This window comes from Miniopterus natalensis, chromosome 15 (assembly GCF_054644295.1).
Source record: "Miniopterus natalensis isolate mMinNat1 chromosome 15, mMinNat1.hap1, whole genome shotgun sequence".
NCBI classification, from domain to species: domain Eukaryota; kingdom Metazoa; phylum Chordata; class Mammalia; order Chiroptera; family Miniopteridae; genus Miniopterus; species Miniopterus natalensis.
Window position 1 is genome coordinate 11,234,376 of NC_142095.1, and position 19,012 is coordinate 11,253,387.

Below are 19,012 nucleotides of genomic sequence, written 5' to 3' on the forward strand. Positions count from 1 at the left end.
TATTCTCACCCTGGAGGAAGCCCTTGCCATCCGGCTGCTCCAGCCCGGGCCGTGCCCCTTCCATCCCCCTGGTGCCCAGCAGCCAGCCAGCCTGGCAGCTCCTTTCATCAAAGTTAGGGGGTTCCTAGTGTTTGGGTGTATTTTTTCCAAGCAGAGAAAATTACCTTTTTTGATCTAAATCATATGTGAAACTCCATTATGTGAAACAGGAAATACATTAATATAAATCATCGATTTACATTTACTTATTATAAACGCCGTTTTTAAGAACAGTGGGATTAGTTTGAAAAGCCCAGTTCCGATTCATCTCGCTTTGTCTTAATTGTGCAGGACCAGAGGTCCCGGCTGGAGGGAAAGGTGATGGTAGGTGTGTTAGCAGCTTTTTCACACATTTCTTCCTCAACGAGAGGCCACAAGAGTTCCCTGAGGGCTGCCGGAGGTGAGGGAGCCCTGTGGGTCCCCAGTGTCAGTGTTTGCTGCTGACAGCAGAGTGTGCATTTTAGGTGTTAACGTGTTCTGCACATAGAATCAGGTATCTGTGGGCCCCTGAAGCACCTCTGAGTTCACAGGATGCAGCTCCGAAGCCGCCACACAGGGGAAGTGGTGGTTGCTGAGAGGCCCAAAACCCACGGTTTCCTTGGCAACACAAATATGATGGGCCAGCCCTGGGTCACTTGAGTGTCCTGGCTGAAGGCCCAGGCTCAGGGCTGAGCAGGTGAACATGCCTGGAAGAGAAGCCTCCAGCACGGGGCTGCAGCACTGGGGTGCGCCAGGCCACGGCCAACCGCCGGTGGAGGAAGCCGGTCAGCTCAGGCCCTGCTCTAACATCCCAGTGGCCCCGGAGACACCAGACCCGGACTCAATTCCCAGCTGTCACTTACCTCAGGTCCACTAGGCTTTCTCCTCGAGTCTCCAGCTCCACTGCCAGTTCGTTCAGGGTGGGGGTTCCCCACAGACCGTCAAAGACAGGGGCAGGCAGTCCTGCCTCCACACACCACCTCGCTATAGAGAGAACCACACCAAAGCCGCCGTCGAGAGCCTTTCCAGTCTTTCTTGTGGGTGGTGAGAAACATCTGTGGCAGAGGCTTGCCTGAGGGACAGCACCAGCCTCCACCTTCCCTCCTTTCCTCCCACGGGCCAGGCCAGGCTGAGGGAGGCTCCGCAGGCCAGGGAGCTGGCTGCTTGCAGCCGACAATGAGGGCAGGCCAACTTTGGCCACAGGTACCAACACCCTCTCCTGGGCCTCAGGTGGCCCCAATGAGCCAGGACTGCCTCTTGGTCCTTGGGGCAGGCCCCCAACACCCTGCCCCTTCCAGGGGTCCAGTCTTCCCTCCTCTCACATCTTTGCTTGGTCCTGCCTGGCTGTGACAGCCGGGTGGGCCCGTTCCCAGGGCTGGGAGCTGGGGGGGCATAGAGTTTGGGTTCCGCACGGGCACTGCCCCGGGCTGGGCAGTCCCAGGAGGGCCTGGTTCAGAGGTGACGAACGGCACACCGCGTGTAATCTCTGGGAGCTGTGATGCCTCGCCCTCACAATGAGGCGCTGGCCTCTGCTTCGGGTCGGGCGCAGTGGTCCCTCGGTTTTCCCATGCGATCCGCTCGGAAGATGGTTTGAGCTCCGAAACGTTCCAAACCCGAGGGATCCGCAGCCGACAGCTGGGCCTCAGGATCTTGCCCTCAGCGGAAGCCCGGTGGCAGGTTCCACTTCCGAGGCGTTTGAAAACCGAAGCATTTCCTTCCGGGTTTACGGCTTTTGTAACCGGAAATGCTCGTCAATGGAGACCTTCGAAAACCGAGGCACCGCTGTGGCTGGGTCTCTGTCTTCGCCCATTCCCCAAGTGGCTCTTTCGGCTACTTTGGTGCCAAGACAGAAGGCACTGTATCACTTAAAAAAAAAAAAAATTGGGGATGGTGTGGCTCAGTTGGTTGAGCCTCGTCCCACGCACCAAGAGGTCGCGGGTTCAGTTCCAGATCCGGGCACATGCCTGGGTTGTGGGCTTGATCCCCAGCAGGGGGTGTGCAGGAGGCAGCCAATTGGTGTTTCTCTCATCGATGTTTCTCTCTCCCTCTCCCTTCCTCTCTAAAATCAATAAAAACATTTTAAAAAATTTGGGGATGCCCGGCTGGGCATGGCTCAGCGGTTGAGCATCGACCTAGGATCCAGGAGATTGTGGTTCGATTCCCGGTCAGGGCACATGCCCGGTTGCGGGCTCGATCCCCAGTAGGGGGTGTGCAGGAGGCAGCCGATCAATGACTCTCTCATTATTGATGTTTCTCTCTCTCTCCCTTCCTTTCTCTGAAATCAATAGAGATATATTTTAAAAATAATAATAAAATAAATAATAATAAAATAATAATAATAAAAAATTGGGGTAAAATATACATTACAGAAAATTTACCATTTTAGCATTTTTTTTAGGCATAATAGCGCAGTGGCATTAGTGACATTCCCATTGTGTGACCATCACCACTGTCCGTCTCCAGGATGTTCTCCTCTTCCAGAATGGAAACTGTACCCACTAAATGTAACTCCCTACTCCCCTTGTCCCAGAGCCTGGCAACCACCATTCTACTTTCTGTCTCTGAATTCCCTCACGGAAGGGAAATCAGACGGCACTTGTTGCTCTGTGTCTGGGCTATTTAACATAGTGTCCCCACAGTTCATCCATGGGATAGCACGTGTCAGAATTTCCCTCTTTTTAAAGGCTGCCTGTGTTCTTTGAGTCCTGCTTTATGTCTTGTGTGAACACTATTGGCTCCCACCCTTGAAACCAATTTACTTTGAAAATATGCAAATCTCGAGAGGCCACTGTGTTCTGAATCCTTTACTCATCTCACCTCCAGTGGGTGGACCCCAGGTAGCATCTCTCCATGAGCCTCATGGGCCCCTTCACTTCACTCTTGGTTTTACAGCCATCTTCTGGTTTAGTAAGAAATCCTTTTGCAATTGGCCAAGTCAGTATTTTATTAAAAAACACACACACACATACTCACTCATACACTGCTCATGAAGGCAGAGCCGGGAAAGGAGACAGATCTCGTCTTTGGGGACAGGCTGACCACATAGTGCTTCTACAGGCACGCCTCACTTTAAGAAAAAGAGCATCTTCAAGGCCCAATTCCCAAGCTGGATAAGTTAGGAGAGGGCTTGGTTTTTCTAGGCAGACTTAAGGCAGCTTCACTCCCATAAGGAGTGGGATTTGTGCAGGAGTATCCAGAAACCCCTCCATTGTGTTAAGTGCAGCCACCAGTCCCTGAGGCAGTTTTTAAAGCACAAGGGAGAGACCAGATTTCCCTGGAGGCTTCTTTTCCTTCCCAGGCAGGGAGGAATATTCTCCAAGGAAGGCCAGAGAGAGGTTCAGAGCAGCTCAGGAGCCCAGGAGGAAGGAGAAGGCCCCCTCCTGTGCCCACCAGCCTGAGCAGGACTTTGGCACAGGAACACAGGTTCAGAAATCTTTCCTAAGGTCACTGGCCCTCTGGTCCTCCTGTCTGCTGGGCTATAGGTCCTGCAGCGCCTCCTGTGGGTCGGAGGCTGTGGTGTCCTCAGACGGCTGCATCTTGGGAAGGAAAGGGCAAAGTGAGGATGGCTGGCCAGGGGGGGCCCACCCACCCAGAAGCCAAACACCAGCCAGCTGCCCCATGTTCTGCTTGGTGCACTGCCTCCCTCCACCCAGCACCAACTTTCATTGGGATTATTTCATTCTTTTAAAATACATTTCAATAAAAGAAAAAAATTGCCCCAGCAGGCGTTTCTCAGTGGTTAGAGCATCGTGGATTTGATTCCCGGTCAAGGGCACGTACCTGCGTTGCATGTTCAATACCCAGCCCCAGTCAGGGCATGTGCAAGAAGCAACCAATCAATGTTTCTCTCTCTCTCCCTTCCTCTCCTTCCCTCCCTTCCACTCTCTCTAAAAATCGATGGAAAAAATATCCTCCAGTGAGGATTAACAGAAGAACTTACTGACACAGAAAGTATCTGATAGATGGTAAAGTAGGAGGCAAGATCAGGTTACAAAGTAATACATATTGTGCAGATCCTTTCAGCCAAAGCAACAGTACATCTATGTATCTCTACCTCTCTCTATATATTATACAGAGAGAGGAAATCCTGGAAGGAAAGACACTCAGCAGGTGCTATTTCTGGAGAGTGTGATGACAGATGGTTTTTATTAAAAACATTGTTTTCTTATTTGCAGCTTCTAAATGGCCTATATATTATCTTTGTCATTAGGAAACAAAGAAAATGCCTCTCCATCAGAGGCTGACACGTTGGGCATTCCTGGGGGGGGAGGGGCGGGCACCAGGACCAGAGCAGAGGTTCTTGGGTTACGCCTGCCCTCCTGGCGCCTGCGCTCTCGGGCCTCCTCCACAGCAGGCTGCGCTCTATTGTAAAGCCCCAGAACGGGCTGTCCTCCTGCCCCTGAGCTCACGGAGCCATCAGAGATCACCTCTGTTCAGACAACCAGAACTCACCTGTTGACTGGGTCACACAAGAGATCTTGTAGGACAGCCACACGCTCGCCAGGCAGAGGAAGGTGGCCACGAAACCGAAGATCTGCATAGGAGACAGAGGAGAGGAAGGTCCAGGCCAGGGCCAACCACTCGGGCAGTCCTTCTGCTTCTCACCTGTGTGCCTGTTCCCTGCGCTGACTGGGGCTGGGAGGGGGCTTGGGGAATCACCTGGCCCACACACCTTGTTCTTGCTCAGGTACAGAGATGAGGCCCTGTCCCCAGGTCCCCCGGCTGGGACCCAGGTCAGGCCTGCCAGCCAGGCCTCCGGGTCTTCTCGATCTGGGCAACTCTAGTGCCCACGTTCAGGTTTATGTTTCAACTAAGCTGGGCCAAACTACTGTACTTTAATTATCCCGGGAATGACAAAGGGAAAACGTGGAATTGTTCATTTTAATGGGGGTTTTAAAATTTTTAATGTTCAAATGGATTTTATCGGTGTGGTAGCACTGTTTGCATTTCATTCATAATGATTTCTGTCTGGCTTTAGAGCTGTGCAGGAGCCAGGAACTGAGGCTTTGCTGCTTAGCCTCACTTTTGCACATACTGAAATACTGTTAGACTAAAATAAGTTCAGGCAGCGGTCTTTTCTTTTCTGAGGGGCCAACCAGTGCTCAACTGTGGGGACCTGGCCCTGTCCAGCCCCCTCATCTGTGGATGGGGATGAGGCACCCGGAGAGGAAGAGGGCCTCGCATGAGGCTCATCAAATGGGAAAGCGAGAAGCAGGCACACACCCTGGTGTCTTGCCTGGAACCTCAAAGCCTGAAGCCATTTTCCTTACTTGTGGACAAATCTGGCAGCTGCAGCTAAAATTTAATGAGCACTTACTATGTACCCACCAGTCTTCCAAGCCCTCGGGTGTGTTGATTCCATTAACCCTCACAACTGTCTGTCAGGTGAGTCCTGGTGTTACCCTCCCAGCCCCTCATTTTACAACTGAAGAAACGGGGGGACAGGAGGTCAACTATTTTGCCCAGGGCCACGGAGACAGCAAGGGCTAGACCTGAGATTGGAGCCCGGGGAGTCTGGCTCCAGAGTCCAAGCTCTGCTCTACTCATTGCCCAGGTGTCCTCAGACTTACAAAAAGCCTCAGGTTCGCTATGTTGCCACCAAGTGCCTGGTGGAAACCACATCTGTCTTCCCGGATGAAGGGCATGGTTTTCAAGGTTCGGTTTTCTTTCCAAGCCTGGCTGCTGGTTTGCATACGTGGCTGCCCCCACAGGCTCACACCACCTCCCCTTCCCCTAGGTCCCTTTCCTTGGCTCCTTTTGTACCGATTGTCTGCGCCACATAATTAGCCTATTAGAGCCTATTCTGGCCTCTCATTGTCTGTTCTGCACAATTAGCACTTTATATACCATCCCGGTCTCCAACTGTCCGCACTGCATAATTGAACAGTCTACTCTATCCCTACGTAATGCTATTCTGGATGACAATGCCTCGTTTGCTAATTGTTCCCCGTGCCTTGGCCTTGACTCCTGAGCTGGACCACCACTTTCTCATGAGCAAGGGACCTATCTTTTTATTTCCTCTGGCTCCCCTGTGGAACCAGGCTTGGTCCTAGGCACAGAGACGGTGTATGATACGTGGGAATGAATGGGATTCCAGGGCTAACACCATTATGTGCAACCTGAATCATAAAGCCCAGTGGGAATCTCCCCCATGTGGGCCTGAGACACAGTGGGCACTTTTCTTTGCGTCTCCTGCACCAGCCTGTCTGCAGCTGGGCAGGGGGAAACCTGTAGGTGGGAACCACGCCTCTCCTTGGAGACTGCAGGGGCGGGTGGGAAGGAGGGACCTGGGAGGCACTTACGGGGCATGAGTGTTTAGAAGAGTGACCTTCTGCCCCATGCTGACCTTTAGAGGGCAGACTCTACCCCTCGGTGGAATTCCAGGCACGAACCCCTCTCAGCCCAAAGTCTGGGGAGTTTTGGTAATGTCTATATATGAAAGAGTGACTGTCACACAGGCAGCTTTTCTTAAGACTTGTTTTAAAAACTGCGCCTGTTCCTTGGAGAGGCAAATCAGCAAGTGGTCCATAGGCCGCCAAGCTGTAAACAATTCACTACATCAGAAGTCCCACGACAGGAGTCCATAAGTCTTCAACACAATGACATACACATATGTACATATGTGTGATAAATATCGGTAGCCCCGCCGCACTGCAGTTCTCCACACTTCCATGCTATTTCTATTTAGGCTATCGGATGGGTCAATTTTCACCTCTGAAAGGTAGAGGAGGGTTACTTCCTGGCCTGAATGCGGCTACAAGTTAGGACTGGCAAAGCTAGGGCTGATGGCCGAGATCGCTGACAGATCGCTGTTCCCTTGGGCCCAAAGGAGGCTCCGGGATCTTTCTCTGTACAGGGCCGAGGCAGCCAGGAGCAAATGACCACACTGAGCACATGATTCCAAACCCACTTGCCACCTGATCTAAGTGGCGGCTTCCAGAGAGAGGCCTGGGCCGCTGGGGCCGTATGTCTGCCAACAGCCCTGACGATTCACCTCCTGAGACCCTCCGCCGGGGACCCAAGTCTAAGGCTCTTTGGAGACCGGGCTGCCTGGATCGAGGCGGGCACCGATTGTGAGAAAGAAAGGCCCCTGAGAACAGCCCCTTCGCTGTCCCCGTCAGGAAGATAGTGAGCGTTCAGAACATGAACTCATGGCCGAAGGCGCCCCGAGAAGATCCTCACCGCTGCCGCCACCAGTTCGCTCTGGTTGTAACTCTTGGAGGCTGCGACGATGGAGGCGATTAGGAGGAGCAGGGTACCAATTAAATAGTGCAGAAGTTCCTGGGGGCAAAAACAAAGCAAAGCAGTGGGTTGGGGGATCCACTCCTGGCTCTCAGAGGCAACCGGGCGTCAGAAGAGATGAAGGGAAGGGGGGAGTGTAGCACCCCGGCAGGAGCAGCGTAAGGCCGGCCAGCAGGAGGCCAAGCAGGAGAGAAAAGGCGCCAGGCAGGCAGGGCGAAGGGTACAAAGCGAAAGGGCGTCTGCGTGAGGACAGACGTCCATGAAGGGCTGCTCCACTCCTGAGACCGGCGTGTAGAAGTGCAGTGACCTCTGGCCAAAGCCACAAAGCCAACGCGCTTCTCCCGCTCCCAGCCCGGGAAGCGAAGCCGCTTAAGGAGCTGCGTGCCTGCCTCTCGCTGCTGCTTCAGAGGACGTGTCGGCCTCACCACGTGCCGGCCCTGGTGGCTGCCCGGGGTGACTGCCTGTTCTGCGGACGGTTTTTTAGGTGTGGGCCCCTTCGGACGCGGAGCCAGAGCCTGGGGTGCGGTCAGCGCCCGCCTGTGAAGTGCCGGGGTGCGTGGCGGGAGCTGGCTTTCCCTCCCTGAGCCCCACGGGTTTTGGCCTCATTTCTTTCTTTCTTTTTCTTCCCACTTTTCTTCTCTTCGGAAGTGTGCCCCAGGCCAGGCTCTGCGGGTAAATCTAGGGGCCTGGGCCAGACCGACTCCGGCTTTGCTCCGGCCCCTGGTTCAGGGCCCTTGTCCACCCCATTCCCTCTCCAGGATTAGGATGACATTCAGCAGCATGGAAATACTTCCACATCTTCCTTCCTCCCCAGTAAGTGCCAGGTCAGAGCAGAACCGGGGGTAAGGCCACTCAGAGTGCTCGCTCTGAATCCAGCCTGTGTCCACTGTCAGTCTTCAGCGGGAGTTCAGGGGTGATTCCTGCGCGAAGTTCTGCCCGTTGGGGCAGGTGGCGACTACATTTTGGGAAGGCATTCCACCTGCAAGCTGCAGCTCCTCTCGGAGCTGTGCACAAAGACCCCGACGTCTCCCTTAACGACCAGAAAATATTGCAAGGTTGACCACAGAGATTTTGACTATGAGCAGATTGGTAACTGGAGGCTCTGCCTCCAAGATGCTCACATAGAGAGGAGCGTGGCGTGGCGTGGCGTGGCGTGGGGAAAATGACTTGAGAGTCCTGAACGCAAGGCGCCTAAACTGTACTCAGCTAGAGAACGTGTGGCTGAACTTGTCCCTCCGACATTCACCCCCTTTCCGCCCACCCTCATTCCTGTCCCCCAGCTTTTCTTTTCTCCTTTGCTTGTTCATTGGCAGCATCAGGGAAGCCCAGAGGAGCTTGTTCTCAAAAGAAGCCAAAAGGTGCCATAACTTTGAAAGGGGCCTTGGAACTCAGGAACACAAAAGAAGTGTATCTTAAAATAACATAGTGGGTAAATCGTTAAATGTGAACGATGAAACAATTCATTCAGGAAGCAGAGGTTGTTAGGTTAGATTAAAAAAAAAAAAAAATCCAACTAAATGCTTTCTAAAGGGGGCACACTTTATATTCAAGGAGACAAGTAGCTTGAAAGCAGAAAGAAAAGATTTGTTACTCAAATAGCAACCAGAAGAAAGCTAGAGTGGCTACAGTTGTATCAGACAAAATAGATTTTAAAAGAAAAAATGTTACCAGAGATTAAAAGAGGGACATTTTATAATGATGGAAATGCCAATCCATCAGGAAAATATAACAGTTACAAACATGTATACAATATGACAAGAGCAACAAAATACATGAAGCAAAAACTCAAAGGAATGAAGAGAAAAACAGATAATTCAAAAATAATAGTTAGAGGCTCCAATATCTCATTGTCAATAATGTTTAGAACAACTAGGGAGAAGATCAACAAGTCAATAGAAGACTCAGACGTAACAAACATCTATGAAACATTCTATCCAACAATAGTAGAATACACATTCTTCTCAAGTGCATATAAAACATTCTCTAGCACAGACCGTATGCTAAATCGTAAAACAAACCTCAATAAATGTAAAAGGATTGAAATAATACGAAGTATGCTCTCCAATTACAACGGAATGAAATGAGAAATCAACAGCAGGTAGAAATTTGGAAAACTCACAAATTTGTTGAAATTAAACAACACATTCCTAACTAATTAATGGGTCAAAGAAGAAATCACAGGGAAATTAGAAAACACTTGGAGATGAATGAAAATGAACACACAATATACCAAAATTATGGGATGCAACTAAAGCAGTGCTCAGAGAGATATATAGAGCTATAAATGTCTACATTAAAAGAGAAGAAAGGTTTCAAATTAATAACCTCACCTTCACCTTAAGACACTGAAAAAGAAGAGCAAACTAAACCTAAAGCGAGAAGAAAGAAAATACCAAGTGTTGACAAGGATGTGGAAAAACTGGAACCCAAATACACTGCTGATGGGAATGTAAACTGATGTACCACTTTGGAAAACAGTCTGGCGGTTCCTCAAATAATTAAACATAGTCACCATCTGACCCAGCAATTCCACTCTTAGATATATTCCTAAGCAAAATGAAATAATGTCCATGCAAATAACTTGTACATGAATAAACAAAATGTGGTATATCTGTTCAATGGAATATTACTTGGCTCTGAAAAGGAACGAAGTACCGACACATGCTACAACAGATAAACCATGAAAACACTCTGCTAAGTGAAAGAAGCCAGTCACAGAAGACCACATATACGATTCCATTTACATGAAATGTCCAGAATAGGAAAATTTATAGGGACAGAAAGTACATTAGTGGTTGGTCAGGGCTGGAAGTGATGAAGGTAGAAGGTGACAACTAAAGGGCATGATTTCTTCTTGAGGTGATGAAATGTTCTAAAATTGACAGTGGTGATGCTTGCACAGCTCTGGGATTATACTAAAATCCACTGAATTAGACTCTCTAAATGGGTATGTGTATGGCATGTGAACTATCTATCAATAAAGCTGTTTTAAAAAATAATATAGTGGGAAGAGAAAACCCTGGCAACTTTGAAATCTTTCCTCAGACTCTGCCAGTTCATTTTAGCTGACAGCTGTTATAAATTCAATACTCACAACGTTATAAATACCCACCACCTTTGTCAGCTTCTCCTTTCTATGTTCCTCTTCCCAACCCACACACAGCCCATTATCTGTCACTTGAGAAATTAAACACTGGGATAAAGACAGAGTCTTCTTGTAGCTGGAAGGTGAGTTTTAGAAAGCAGTGGGACATCAGGCAGAGGTGTAAACCGAACAGTGGAAAAATCAGGGCTGAAACAGCTAAGGATGGTGCGAGAGGTGGGGTAGGCAGGCGAGAAGGGCTCCATGGGGTCTCGGCGCCCCAGCTAATACCCTGACCTCTGAGCCGAGAACAGGGCCAGGTCGCTCCCTTACCGACAGGGGCCAGCTGATACAGGTAAGCACGCGGTAGAGGCGGAAGAGGTGGACCAGGTAGAAGGCGAGGATCATTATCAAGTTGCAAATGGTGACCACTTCAAAGTATCTGTAGGCACTTTGGCTGATCCATGGAGAGCTCCTCACACAGATGAAGGCAATCAGCAGGGTGACCTGAGACATAAACACAGACACATCAGAGAAATACCCACCCAAGACAGGCTCCTGGGGAACAAATAGCAAGAAATAACAGAAGCCCAAACAACAACAGAAAATCGATCAACTGCTACAATTCAGGATACTTGCCCAAACACTGGCTGGAAGAGTACAATTTCCTGTAGCACAAGCTTTTAAAATACATGCTGCTCGTGAATGCTAAGAACAGCTGAGAGTGACTGTCCTTTGGTCTGTTACATTGTGCTTTTAGGATGCCTCCTTGGAGAGAGGGCAGGAACGTGGGAAAATAGCCAAGCAGAACCACTCCCTTTATTTGCTGGACCTCCAGAGAGCAAAGACACAGTCACTGTGATACTGCACCTTGGGTTTGCATATTAGGTGGAGCTGGAGGAAGCTGCCAACATCTGACTGTTTAGACCCACGAAGATGGCGATCCATGGGTTGCACTCTATCAGTTGGCAGACAATAGTTACTGTTTACTGAAGCCTGAAATACAGGGTCTCATGGATGCCTCACAGAGCTCTGCCAGGTAGATGAAATCACCCCCATGTTCATATGGGGAAACTGAGGCACATAGGTTCAATAATTAGCCCAAGGCTACCCAGCTTGTAAGCAACAGAAGTGGGACTGGAACCCAAGTCTATCTGACTCGGGGGACCATGTTCCTCTGTGTCAGATGCAGTTTTGCCTTTTAAAAACGGAAGCTGAGGAAGGTGAATGTCCCATGAAGTGTGTGAGAATCCTGGTAATGAGGTGCTGCTCGGTCACCACTGGGCGGGTGGTAAGAACTCACTTGCTAAGTGTGTTGTTGCAGGAATGAATGAATGAATGAATGAACAAGCAAATGAATGAGCAGAATTAATAAATTAATGACCTAGTGATGGGTTAACAGGTCAGGCAAATTATTAGCAGCGTACGACTACTACGGGAGAGAAGATTCTGGGTTTTGGGGAAGGCCACTCAGAGAGATAAATTCCTGTCCACTCTACAGAGGGAATAAACCAGTAACATACGTGTTACATGTATGTCAAATCTTAGGGTCTACTTTAAAAGCACAACTAATTTAGGACAAAAATTATTTTACGCTGCCCCTTTCCTACAGAAGGGCGATTCTCACAGGGCGTGTGTGTGAGATTTTGTGTCCGCTGGCAATGTCTGCAGACGTTTTTGGTTGTCACACTGTGGTGGGGATGCTATTGGCATAGAGTGCCGAGGCCATGAGTGCTGCTATACACCCCACAATGCACAGGACAGCCCCTGTAAAGAGCACAGTCTGGTCTCCTAGGTGGCCCAGGCTGTGGCGCTGCTGTGGAGAAACCTGCTGTAGGAAGTGTGGGTCTATAATGAGAATTAAACCACAACATGGATCTAACGGTGGTTAAAGTCAATGCTAAGAGTGCTCATTTCTAAAGCCCCTCATTTCGGGTTACTACCAAGGTCCTCAGCAACAGGCACAACAGCTGGAAAAAGAACTCCCGGCTTGAGGCTTGGAGCGGACATGAAGAAAGCTCTGCTCAACAGGTCACAGCAGAAGAGTGCGGTTGACAAGAAGGGACCCTCAACACTGGTGCATTTCCCTTTGCTAATGAGCAGCGCATTTTCATGTTCTCGGTTCCTCTCCAGCCCATCAACCATGGCGACAGAATGATTCATGCCTTGAGCTTGTTGCAAAGCTTGGCTTCACTCAGGAGCACATGGTAGCCAGGGCTCTGCTGCATCGTGAGTCCCCAGACTCAGGCCTCCTCCGTCTGGGCGTCGACGGGCCTCAGTCCTACACCGACCCCCTCACTCGCTGCGGCATTTTATTCAAGGCCTGCCTTACAATGCACACAATCCAGCATCAGGCAGTGGGATGAAGTTCTGCACCTAATTTAATGCAAAGATTAGAATAATTCTTACAGCCCTTCATCTGTGACAGGGTGGTGACACAGAGATATGGGAGTTTCCCAGTGACCAAAAGGGGCTCCAGCAGGTCTCCCCCTGAGCAGGCCTGGCCTCTCCATGCTCTCGCCAAGTCTGGGCCACTGAGTGTGCCTGTGTCTGGCTGAAGCTGGCAGGTCACCCGACCTCTTGCAAGAGTTTTCATTCGGACCTTGGAATAATGTTTCCACGAGAGAGACAGGTAGCAGGAGGGGGAAGTAAGGGATGAAAGGCAACAGCAAAAAGTCTCAGGCCCAACTCTAAGAGGCTTTTCTGGAAAAGACCAGGAGCTGAAAGCCAGGTGTGTTCAAAAAGTCAGAGACGTAAATGATGAGACTCAGGGTTGGAAATTGCGTGGAGATGTACGTAGGCCCATAAATGACTTTGCTTGGCAGTGGGCAGGCAGGAAGAAGAATGTGAAATGTTCCCAACTTTGGCTGAATTCTGCCCTGGGGTGTAGACAAATTTACCCCCACCTCCTCATTAAAGCTCCCACTAGTCATCACCAGGAAACAGCCCTGGTGCCATCACAGTAACACCCACTGAGAGAGAGAACCCTCACCCTGTCTTCCTCCCCCCACCCCATCCCACCCAGCAACATCAGACTTGTGCTACAGGTTTCTTTCCACCCTCTCACGCCCAGCACCTAGTTTTGTTCTGTATTAAAATACAAAACTGCCATAGAAAACACAAGGGAGGGGAATCATCCAGGAAACCTTATGTCAGGGGCCCTCAGGTCCAGGCCCCGAGCAGCCAGGTAATGTACCGGTTTCTGAATCCAACCCTGCGGCAGTCACTGCGGTAAGCTAAAGAGCAGAGCCTGCTCGCTCGTGCTGGGAGTATTTGAGGAAGGCCATGTATGAAGCTGTGAACAGTGGTTGCTTCTGGGGAGGAGAATGAATTATTTAGTGGTTGAGAAAATTCGCTTATTTTGTTCTTTGGTATTATAAAGATCACATATTAAGTTGTAAAATAGCTTTTTTTTTTTTTAAATGCCATGTCTTGGAGATCATTAATGGCACATATATACAGATCAACCTTTTTTTTTTTTTTTTTTTTAATTTATCTTTACTGATTTTAGAGAGAGGGAGAGGGAGAGAGAGAGAGAAACATCAATGATGAGTCATCACTGATCAGCTGCCTCCTGCATGCCCCCTGCTGGGGATGGAGCCTGCAACCTGGGCATGTGCCCTGACCGGGAATCAAACCACCATCTCCTGGATCCTAGGTCGATGCTCACCCGCTGAGCCACGCCCGGCTGGGTTACCCCTTTCTTTAAATTGGCTGCAGCTTCATTTGACCCAGGCCTTCTCAGCCTGAGCACTAGTGACATTTGGGGCTGTCTCATAGGATGTTTAGCAGACAGGAGTGACAACCAAAAATGTCTCCAGACATCGTCAAAAGGTCCTCAGGTTGAGAATCACTACTTTAGACAGTCTTTTATTAACAGGCATTTATCACATCTCCAGTTTCTTACAAATACAGACAATTTTGCAAATATTCTTAGACACACTTCTTCGTATATGTGTGCACATTTCTGTATGAAGATTCCTGGAAGGGAAATTACCAAGTGAAAGCATATTTAAGATTTTGATGTTTGCTGCCAAAATGCTATCCAAAAAAGATATGAGTTTCCCTGAATAGGAAATCTTGCCAAACAGATTATTATCAGTGTTTAAAAAAATGAAAACAGCCCTGGCTGGTGCATCATGGGTCACTGGAACAACAAATCGATGTTCCTCTCTTTCTCTCTCTCAAATAAAAAAAAAGAAAGAAAATACTATCTTCTTAATCTTCATTTCCCTGATTACTAGTTGGTTGAATATCTTTTCATATGTTTATAGGTTGTTGCCTGTTCATATTCTTGGCCTATTTTACTATTATTTGTATTTTTATTATGGATTTTAAGAACTCTTTATATTCTGAATACTAACCTATTATCTTTATACATATTACAAATAATTCTCTCAGTCCCTCATTTGCCTTTATTTTCAGTCTTTCATTTTACCAAAGTTTAACTTTTGCATATGTTTGTAGTTTTCCATAATGAAAAAGTTAAAATATATAACGCCCAATAAGCTCAGAGAAATAACTAACTGCCATAAGGAGGGGAGAAGAGGGGGGAAATGAATTGAGATTTGTAGTCATTGCTCTTACCATCAAGGCACGAGTGGAAGTTATTTTTAGTTTTAGACTATAAAGGAGGAAATGCATTTTGCGAGCAATTCAGGTAGTGTGACACCACGGGGCTTCATCCAAGACCAGACAATGATTCTTGGTTCCTTCCAAAACCCAAATGAAAGGGCAACAGAGGTCACGTCCTGACCACAGCCAGACCGAGAGAGGAGGTTTTACAGTCACAAAAGTCACCAGGGCCAACACCAGTGCAGAGACTCAGGCACAGTGTGTCTGGTGCACACCAGTGTAGGGGTGGGGCCACAGGGCCATGGGTGGGCCACAGGTGGGCAGCTGTTGCTTGTAGCTTCCCCAAAGGTGGTGCAAGGGGAGCTGAACACAACTCGTCTGACTCTGCAAAGGACAGAAGGAACACTCTGCTTTGTTTTTCTTAATCTCCACCTGAGGATATTTTTCCATTGATTTTTAGAGAGTGGAAGGGGGGGGGGGGGGAGAGAGAGAGAGAGAGAGAGAAAACACCTCTCAGGCAGGCCTCCAGGTACAGCCCCCAAGTGGGCATCTTCTCTCTAGTCCCTGCCACATGTTCTGGGACTGAGCACTACTTCTCATGTCACACTCTCCACAGGGAGCAGCCCTGTGTTTCCCAATCTGGCCACAGCAACATTTCCATCTCACATACTCTTCCAGAACCTGCTGCTGCTCATCAAGAAGCAGAATCTATTTCCCCTCCTCGAGAACCAGGGCAGCCTTGGTGGCCACCAAGAGCGTGGTGAACATGACACTGCAGGACTCCCAACACTAGGTCCTAGACCTCGATGCAGCTTCCCCTGGCCCTGTCTCGGGACGCTCACCCTGGGAACCATCCCACCATGCTATGAGGAAGCGTGGATCACTTGGACAGGCCACATGTAGATGTCTTGCCAACAGCCCCAGCTACTATCCACTGTGACACGTGCACAAGTGAGCCTTCAGCCCTGTCCAGCCCAGCTTCCAAGTCTTCCCAGCCGAGGCCCAGAGCCAAGCCCTCCTCACTGCACCCTGGCCAAATTCCTGACCCACAGAATCTGCGAGCATAATACTGGCTGCTTTACACCACTACGTTTTGCGGTAATTTGATTCTGCAACCATAGTACCTGGAGCAGGCACTTCAACAAAAACAGGTCCCACTTGGTCTGTTTTGAAAGTAGCACATGAATTGTTCTGGGTTTCATGTTTTCATTCTCTGCACAGAGAGGCTATGCGTTCTGTCCAGAGGGCAGTGATGAGCCCAGGTGAGAGATAACATCTGTGGCCTGCACCTGCGACTCTGTCTTAAACATGTCCCCTCAGCAGAGATGCTCGTGGGGCAGGCTCAGCTGGAAGGCACCTGTCGCCTCTGAGAACACTGTCCCTAACGGTCATATAACGAAACCCCGCCGTGGTGGAGACGACTCGAGAATCCCCACTTCCATCCTGTATCACTGAGTGGATGCTCATCTCGACTCCTCGGCAGCCTAGAGGCGCCGATGGGGCTGAAACTGCTGAGGCGGGGGCTCTGAGCATGCTGTAGGTGGGGGGGTAAGGAAGACAAGAACGGCTGCCTTGGCATTCTCCCAGCCTCACCCCTGGGCAGCTCAGCCTGGAAGAATCATTTATTGATGCTTCCTGGTAAGATTCCATTTGAAAAGATCCTACCACCAACTATAGCTACATATTGATTTTCTTTCATACCGCCTAATGTGTCCTTTGTGATGTCAGCCTCTCACCACTTTTCTCCACTCAAGCCACTAGCCTGCTGGTCCCAAAAGGAGAAAAGACAGTGCTGAGTCACCCTAGTTACTCCAGCTGAACCCAGCCCAGCTCAGACGACAGAAGCCAACCCCCAGACATGGAAGCAAGCCTAGTTCATGTGACTTCAGTCATGTGAACGACAGACACTTATTGTTGTATGCCACCAAGGTTTTATGACTATTTATTATGCAGCGAAAGCTAACTGCTACATCAGAATTTTCCTGGTTTCCCAGTCAGGCCCCCCTTGGTTTTTAAAGTGGAAAGAAGAATAAAGTTATTTACTCAATGGTTATTTATTGAGTACCCTTAGAACTAGTGATTTAAGGCTACATTGGTTTCCATTTTGCCAGAGACAATCCTAAAGAAACCTTGATTGCATGAGACATAGCGATGCTGCTCAGGACCTTGGCCACTATTCTGGGGAAATAAAAACAAGGAGAAGCTGCGGGGCCAGTCTCAGCAGGAGGGCCTGGCATCCAGCCCTCGGCATGTGCCAGAAGTTGGCACCAGTTGAATTTGAGAATGTGGGTGTGGGATGCCTTGATTAAAAACCCAGGCAGCATAATACCAAATCAGTGCCAGCTCGGGGAAGAAGAAATTAGTCTGGGATAAAAAATGACACAGCAAATACACAAGAACCATTAAGGGCCTGTAAGCGTGTGTCACTGATGGAAAACCGCAGTAGTTAAGGATGCGTGCCTGCCATATGGTACCCAGGGCGGGGCGGAGAAGGAAGTTAGACTGTCGGCCAAAGGCTGGCCTCCGATCAGAATAAGGAAGGCTGAGTGGGAGCATAGGGCACGGCTAGGGCCCCCGTAGGTCAAACAGTCATTTCACAAACACGGTGACTAGTGGGCCAGTTAACCTCCCTGGGCCTCAGTTTCCTCACCTTTAAATGGGGATACTAACGAAACCAACCACACAGAGTGGACATGAGGATTAAATGAGCTGATTTGGGCACAATATTTAGAACAGCCTGGTACTGCTCTAGTAAATGCTCAACAAGTGTTAGGTATTAAAACTCCTTTCAGAGTTATTCCGGGAAGAGCAGCACGGGAAACGTTTGAGCAGCTCTTAGCACAGAGTAGCACTTAATCTTCTAAGTGCAGCGAGTTGTCACCAGGAGACGAGCACAATATAAGGACGGCTCAGACACAGGCCCTGTCCTAAAGGGTAAGGAGCTTCAGACACAAGTTCCTTAAAAGAAAATGGGCCCTGGCAGGTTTGGCTCAGTGGTTAGAGCATCAGCCCTCGGACTGAAGGGTCCTGGGTTTGCTTCCGGCCAAGGGCATGTTGCAGGCTTGAACCCTGGCCCTGGTTGGGGCGCATATGGGAGGCAACCAATCAGTGTCTCTCTCACATCCATGTTTCTCTCTCTCTCTCTCTCTCTCTCTCTCTCTCTCTCTCTCTCCCCCCTTTCCACTCTCTCTAAAAATCAATGGAAAAATATCCTCTGGTAAGGATTAAAAAAAGAAAAAGGAAATGGGCTGAACACCGTCAGGGAGGTACAATCTCTGAGAAGGATGCTTCGAGGAGGCAGGAGGCCCGGGGTGGTGCAGAGGCGGCCCTGGTGTGGATTTGAACATACACAGAATGAAAAACGGAGGCTTCTAGCAGAGGGAACACGGCAGAAGGCACAGGGGTGGAAAAACACAGGGCATGTTTGGGAACCGGGGAGCTGCCCGTTTTAGGCAAACCCTACATGTGTGTGAAGGGGGACGATGGGAACAAAGATGGCAGGGAGCCGCGGGGCATCAGCTTCCAGGCTGAGAAAGTTGACATTATTGGCGGGCAAAGGGGAGCCAGTGAAGGTTATTGAGTGGAAAAGAGCCTTAGGCAGAATTTCGCTTTTGGAAAATTAATGTCCAGGTGGACGGGAGATGGGGAGAAGAGACTCAGGGGTCAGTTAGGAGGAGGCGGGGTCAGTCCTAGCAAGGGAATGAAGACAGGAATGAAGCACCAGCCAGAGGGGGTGGGGGAGGAGAGGAGTAGGCAGGGGGGCAGCAGGTGGAATGGATGTTCCGGGGTAGCCTCCAGGGATCCAGGCTGCACGGTGATGTAGGGAATAGACCCCCCTCGCCCGCGCGAGCACACACACACACAAGGTCCCTGCAGCTAGTGGGGCCACCAGGAAGCTCCCCTTGCTCGGCAGGGAGGCAGCTGCCTCAGATTCCTCAGACTGCCGACAGCTTGCTCAGAATGAGCTGGCAATTCCATGTGTCCAAACATTTCCACATACAAAACCACTGATTAAAGAAAAACGCACCAGGCGTCACCCCTTCTACAGGCCATTGGTGTCCCCCTCTCCCGCTCTTGGACCCAGTTCTGGAGAAC

General features: G+C 49.6%; 1 protein-coding gene across 4 annotated transcripts in view; it reads right to left on the reverse strand.

Moving 5' to 3' along the window:
• Positions 1–2,936: 2,936 nt before the first annotated feature.
• Positions 2,937–19,012, reverse strand: part of CMTM7 (CKLF like MARVEL transmembrane domain containing 7) — a 33,600-nt gene continuing 17,524 nt past the window's right edge. For 2 of the 4 annotated variants that reach the window (XM_087824896.1, XM_016198825.2), the window contains exons 2-5: positions 10,676–10,849; positions 7,201–7,299; positions 4,471–4,552; positions 2,937–3,554 (exon numbers count right to left, since the gene is read on the reverse strand). In XM_087824896.1, coding sequence (XP_087681022.1) covers positions 3,541–3,554; positions 4,471–4,552; positions 7,201–7,299; positions 10,676–10,849 — 369 coding nt within the window. In that variant the 3' untranslated portion in view covers positions 2,937–3,540. The remainder of the gene's footprint in view (positions 3,555–4,470; positions 4,553–7,200; positions 7,300–10,675; positions 10,850–19,012) is intronic. The other 2 variants (XM_087824897.1, XM_087824898.1) reach the window with 2 other exon arrangements.